This window comes from Phalaenopsis equestris, unplaced genomic scaffold, assembly GCF_001263595.1.
Source record: "Phalaenopsis equestris unplaced genomic scaffold, ASM126359v1 Scaffold000237, whole genome shotgun sequence".
NCBI classification, from domain to species: Eukaryota; Viridiplantae; Streptophyta; class Magnoliopsida; order Asparagales; family Orchidaceae; genus Phalaenopsis; species Phalaenopsis equestris.
The window spans coordinates 30,695-37,575 of record NW_018164679.1 but is presented as its reverse complement, the minus strand read 5'-3'; the positions used below and the strand labels follow the sequence as shown (position 1 = coordinate 37,575).

Sequence of the window (6,881 nt, the reverse complement as noted above, 5' to 3'; positions counted from 1 at the left end):
TTAGGGGAAAACATGAGACAGCGAGCCACCTCGAGAAGGTGGCGGTTCTTGCGTTCGAAGATCCCATTTTGTTGAAGTGTGTCGACGCAAGAACTTAAATGGATAATGCCTTTAGAGGAGAGATAAGAGCTGAGGACGGAAGCAAAGTACTCCTTTGCATTATCAGTCTTGAGTGCCTGGAAGGAGGTTTGGAATTGTTTTTGGATCATTGAATAAAATTGTTCAAATATGTGACCGACTGCAGATTTATCTTTCATAAGAAATAACCACGTTAGTCAAGTGTGATCATCAATAAAGGAGACAAACCAACGAGTCCCGGTAAGGGTTGTAACACGGGATGAGCCTCAGATATTGCTATGAATGAGTGCAAAGGGTCGGGAAGAGGTGTAAACAACCCGTGGAAATGACGTGCGAGTGTGTTTGACAAGTTGACAAAAATCACATTGAAAAGAACAAACATCTTTATTGATAAATAAATTTGGAAATAGTTTTGCAAGATACATAAAATTTGGATGGTCGAGACAAAAATGTCATAACATGATCTCAGAATCTTTATTGACACTAGAATTGAAGACAGAATGATGGGTAGACAAATGTCCACAGCGAGGTCGTGATAGTGAAGTACCGTTGATGACGTAGAGACCCGAGCACATCTTAGCATTGCCAACCGTCATCCCTGAGTCTGTATCCTGAAATTCACATATAATAGAGAAAAATTTAGCAATACACCTCAGATCACTAGTTAACTTTCTGATTGATATTAAATTGTAATTTAAAGTATGAACATGAAGCACAGAGCAGAGTAGAATGTTTTGGGTGATGAGCACGGAGCCAAAGCCGGTGACTTTGGAGACAGAGTCATCGACAACGCGGATGGTGGAGGTGTCTTCGCACAATATAGTCATGGAGAAGGGAGACATCGTTAGTCATGTGATGAGAAGTGCCGGAATCGATGATCCACTGACCACTGACCGGGGGATCCTTGATTGACTGTGAAGGCATGGTAGAACGTACCTTGATGGGCGAGCAGGCCGGTGATGGGGTAATGGGGTTGGGAACAGCCAGATCATGTGGTTTGCCGATCAGTTTGTGCAACAAATTTAGTTGCTCTTTGCTGAATGGGTTGGGCGCTGGTGCAGGAAGGTCATCGGCAGCGACGGCGCTGGTGGGACGGGGGGCGGGGCGCGATCAGACGGGATCAGACTGAGGCTTCCAATCGGCTGGCTTTCCATGAAGCACCCAACACGTGTTTTATTATGGTCTGGTTTGCGACAATGGTCGCACCAGGGACGACCTTTGCGTGATGGGTTGTCGCTGTGTCGAGGCGGAGGAACCCGAGCTGCAAGGGCGGCTGCGTCTGCGTCAACGAAGAGATTGGGCGAGGTGGAGGTAGGCCCAAGCATGACTTTCTGGTGGCTTTCTTCGTGACAAACCTCAGAGAATTTCTCACGAATGCTTGGTAGTGGTTTGAAGCTTAATACACGAGAGCGGACGTGATCGAGAGAGTTGTTAAGGCTGAGAAGGAATTTAAAGATCCTTTTTTGCTCGATGATCTGACGGTATAAGTTGTAGTCTGAAGTGCATGATTAGGCATGGACTTCATACATGTCAACCTGTTGCCAGTAACGTTAGAGGACATTAAAATACTGAGTCATAGATTGATCACGTTGGAGAAAATCGTGGAGGATTGACTCGATCTTGAAGAGCTTGGATGTGTTATTTGAGTGAGAGTATGTCTCTCGAGCAGCATTTTAAATACTCTTGGTCGTGTCGTAGAGAAGAAAATTTTCACTAATGTCGTTGGTCATGGAATTGATTAACCACGACATGACCATGTGCTTTTCTGCATTCCATATTCAGAATAATTTTGGGTCATCCTTGATCGGAGCAACAACATCACCGGTGATATAGTCGTCCTTGTCTCTGCCGCAAATAAACATCATGACGGATTGTGACCAGTGGCGGTAGTTCTGGCCGTTGAGTTTGTGGCCAGTGATGAGGGAGGAAGTGTCATCGATTCCGGTTGGAACATGGGCAGATGAGACGTATGATATTTCTTGGGATGATGAAGAAGAAGTTGTCATACCGATGAAGATTGGTATGGCTCTGACACCATGAAAATGTATGAGAAGACTTAATTTTATTGATGAAAAGAGGGGTATAAATACCCATTACAGGAATTATTGGTAAGGACAAAAATAAAAACAAAATACAGTAGAATAGGAAAAGAATAATAATAAAATATAAGAGACAGTTGATTTCTCTAATTTAAGATTCCCGCATCTAAAGTGGTATACATGTGAATGTCTATGCCTAGAGAATTAAATGGAGATTCCCTAGAACCCTCATATAATTTATAACCCTCTAAATATAGAGTTATAATCAATATGGAATATAATAATTAATATTTTTGAGATCTTTCAACAACTTGAATATCAACAATTTTTGAAAATTAAGTTTCACTTATCTTTATTGTAGTTATTGTTGTCAAGCAGCAAAAAAATCGGAAAATTTAAATACATACATAAAAAATGCGAGCACGAATCTTAATGAGGTTTGACAACTGACAAAAACGATGACAGGGCTAACTGATACCGACCCAAAGCAGTTCAAGGGCCCCTGTCAATCCGACCGGCATCTACAGGCTGGGAAGGAGGTAATTTAAGGACAAGCATAATTTAGCTATGAGCACGAATCTTAATGAGGTTTGACGACTGACAAAAACGATGACAGGGCTAACTGATACTGACCCAAAGCAGTTCAAGGGCCCCTGTCAATCCAACCGGCATCTACAGGCTGGGAAGGAGGTAATTTAAGGACAAGCATAATTTAGCTGCCTCTCTTAAAATCTGACGGCGCAAAACTCATGCGGGTGAACTAGCCGACATTCTTCAACCAAGTTGGGAGAACAATGAAAATCGCCCGCATCTAAAGTGGGCGGCCCAGGGTTTGTTGGTCCCCCCTTCAGTCATAGCTCCCCAAAAGATGGCACGGTCAGTCGCTCCCTTAGGGCCCCCGACACATGGCCGCCCAACACAAAATTCAATCGGATGCCTTATCGGACTCCCGGCCCCGTCCGGTCGGACGCCATTGCAAGCACTCGACTATATAAGTATGTATTGACCAAAAAGCCCCACCGTACTTTTTTTTCTAGGGATGCAGAATTTTATTTAACATCTCCATTTCCTATAAATAGGGTCTTATTCATGAATAAATGTTACGTGATTTTACCGTTCATTGTCAAATTCTCTGCTCTCTTCCTCTCTCTCGTGCTATATTCTTTAGATGCGTCTCTCGAATAATTTTGGATTCAACAACTTATATACAACCCAAATCCTAAATATTTACATATCTAACATACATTTTACATTTATACCATGCAATCTTTCACATCACATAAAAAATATCGATATTTTAACTTTAAATAGTGAAATACACTTTTTTATCCATAAATAAGGCAACATATATTTAAAAATTTAGCTTTAGGTGTTAGATACGTCTATACATAGGAATTAAGAGGTATGCATGTGAATATCTATGCCTTTTTTTGTCTATGATGTAGTTTTAAGTTTTATACCATTCGATATTCAAAATATACCAATATACTTTGTCCCGGTTATCTTATATAACATGTCTTGTTTTTATTGAATGTGATGCTCACTAGTGAGCTTACTTTATTAACTTTCATGTGGATCATTTTATTTAATCCGGACATTTTGTTTAGTATCAGCCTATACAAATACCAAATTAGTCTGTAGATTCTTTTAATGGAGGATGAAACAGTCCTTTTCAAAATTTCTTGGTGCTGTTTTTTGCTCATATTAAATGAGCCTGGGATTAATTTGACACTTATAAACTCTGGAATTTGACACTTAAGAGACTATTTTGGCACCTCTGTTTTTTAGGGGCATTTACTTACGTATCACAAATCTTATGGATTTACATATCTAACACCCAAACTGCTAAAGTGTTCTAATTTGTAAATATCAAACTTCATGTTTTAGATATGTAAATCCATAAGAAATTGTGTGATTCGTGATGAAATTTCCCTTTTTCGTTTTTTGGGCATCCAAGTAAAAGCTAAACATTTGTAATTTTGTGTATTACAGGTGGTGTGCTTGATAGGCTAGATAGTTATTTATTCACAGGTGCTCTGTGCTATTCATTTGTGAAGTTTGCTCTTCCACTCTTCGGTGTTTGATTTTATCAAAATCTTTGCTTCTTCCCTGCAAATAAAGCACAAATCTTATGACACTGCTGAAGAAACAAGCCTGGACTTCAGGTAACGTAGAGTTTCTTCAATACATTTTCATCATTTGATTTCTTGTATAACTCCATATAAATAAAGGGTCATTTACATTCATACCATCCAATTCATATGTATTTATATATCTAACGGCTAAAATTTACTTTTTACATTTACACAACCCAAATATTTCATCTCACATAAAAAATACTCCCATTTTAACTTTTAACAAGTGAAATACACTTTTTCATTGATTGGTTTGGTGGCATACATGTAAAAATTGAAATTTAGGTTTTAGATATGTTAACGCATAGGAATTGAGTGGTATATATGTGAATTTTCTAGAAATAAGTTTCATGTAAACCATCAATGAGGCTGTAATTGAGCCGAGTATATTGCAGTTTCGACTTGGCTTGGTACAATAATAAGTTCATGTTTGGCATGTGCTTGTGTCAAACTTTCACATATTGTTCAAATTTGACTTGTTTAAATTAAACTTTCACATATTGTTCAAATTTGACTTGTTGAAATTTTATGATGTTTGAGCTTGATTTGTGTTTGATTTGTTTATGACAAGTGAACTAGTATCTAAACGAGTTAAAAATTCGAATGAGTATCTGAATTTTCATATGAAAAACATAATAAATAATTTTATAAATCTAAATAAATAAACAATTGAATTAATCTTATCAGCAAACGAGCAAACAAACTATAATAGATATATTCCCACAAAAATGAATTCTGAGATGTGTTTGACTACCCCATAGGATTTAACTTAAGTAGGATTTAATAAATCTTGTAAATCTGATTTATCAAATCTAAAAGGGTTAAATCCAAAAAAAAAAAAAAAAATTGTTTGGTTCGATTTAGTTTAAATCGAACTAGATCTCTTTGAAGTGTTTGGGGACGAGAGACATGATTTATTTTCTTCCTCAATAAAATCTGTTAAATCCACCTAATAATCGGATTTAATAAATCTAGGATTTATATCAAAATGGATAAATATTTGGATTTACAGAAAGCTTGTTTTTTCGTGTTTGACTGATTAAAGTTACATATTAACTTAATCAGTGATAAACTTGCGTACCAAACACGCCCTAGGATAGAGAGAAGAATATTGAAACAAGAGCAAAAAATATGAATGAATGAGTATTATAAAGTAACTTATAATGTGAAATTATTCATTAATTGTAAAAATAATTGGGAAAAATAAAAGACAGCTAGATCAAGCATAATAAAAGAGAATGAACAAAAAGTGTTGTTTACTTTCAGAAATCCATCATGTTATTTTTCAAATAGTTAATAATTGATGACAACATAAATATATAACTAATAATTAATCAAAAAATATTATTGATATAATAATATGTTGCTATTAAATCTATACTTGAATAAATTCTAGCTAACCAAAATTTAGTCAAGTAATTTACATCTATGATAGGAGCTATATTCGAGCTTAAGATTGACTTTATATCAAGTTACTTATAGAACATCAAATGTGTTTGCTATTGAACATAAATGAACGAGTTAGACTATGTTCATGTTTAGTTCATTCAATATTTGAGTTTTTATAAAGTTGTTCAAGTTTGTTTATTTACTAATTTGAATGAACATGATCAAATCTTAATCGAGCCGCGTTTAAGTTGTTCATCAAGTGCATTGGTTCATGTACAGCCCTAACCATCACCCATTTTGGCTTCAACGAAGGGAAAGAACTGTATATAGACCTGTTTGCCAAGGTAACACTGCTATCTTCTTAACAATTTCTTTTTGGAATGATCATAAAATGCCTCTTTGTTTAAGAAGCCTTAATGTTCATGCTCTTAACGAGTTTTTTAGAGCATTTTATTTTTAGAGCATTTTCCTCTTTTTTTTTTTTTTGCAATGATTGTTATGTTGTAGCTTTTTTAGAGCATTTTCCTTCTTTTTTTTTTTTTTTTTTTTTTTTTTTTTGCAATGATTGTTATGTTGTAGCAATTCAAAAGATTGTAGCGGTTTCGGTTTATGTATTTACATATCTAACACCTAAAATTTGCATACATACATACCACCTTACCTATGTATGAAAACACATATTTCACTTTTTAAAAATTAAAATGGTGCTATTTTTGTTGTGATATGAAAGATTTTGGGCGTTATAAATGTGAAATGTTAGAAATGTAAATGCATGTAAATTGCATTTGGCTTATTGTGATACACATAAATTGTGTGATGTGCTGTTTGATTATGCTTATGATTATTATTACTATTATTAGTAAGTGGACCCCGCTGACGCAATGCGGTGGCGGGTGGTGGAATGTGGTAGGTTATTGAATTATTCAAAATGATAAGTCAACCTAAGATATAGAAATAAAAAATTGGCCAACTCTATCTAGAATGTTTTAAAATTTTTAGATTTACTTTTAGATAATTATTTAATAAATCTTAATTAATTGTTAACGAGAAAACACGGAAAGTACGGGGAGTATTTTCCCCAAAAAAAAAAAAAGTATAGCCAGTTTGGGGCAGCTTGTAAGTGTGGGTCGTTTTTGAAAAAGTTGTCTAACCGTTTAGTTTGTTTACTGCTTGCTGTGATTTTACACTCATTGCAGGCTGCGGGTAAACCTCCGCGGCTTATCCTGAAACGGACGAGTTG

The 6,881-nt window shown here is 35.8% G+C and overlaps 1 protein-coding gene across 3 annotated transcripts in view; it reads left to right on the top strand.

Annotated features, from left to right (window-relative positions):
- LOC110023961 (phosphatidate cytidylyltransferase 4, chloroplastic-like) overlaps nt 1-6,087 on the top strand; it is a 59,946-nt gene extending 53,859 nt beyond the window's left edge. Inside the window, exons 7-8 of one of the 3 annotated variants that reach the window (XR_002293949.1) lie at nt 4,110-4,282; nt 5,921-6,087. Coding sequence is in view for 1 of the 3 variants with exons in the window: in XM_020723634.1 (XP_020579293.1) it covers nt 4,110-4,201 (92 nt within the window). In the remaining 2 variants the exon portion in view is untranslated. Of the gene's footprint in view, nt 1-4,109; nt 4,418-5,889 lie in introns of those variants that run through there. The other 2 variants (XR_002293950.1, XM_020723634.1) reach the window with 2 other exon arrangements.
- The last annotated feature ends 794 nt before the right edge of the window (nt 6,088-6,881 follow it).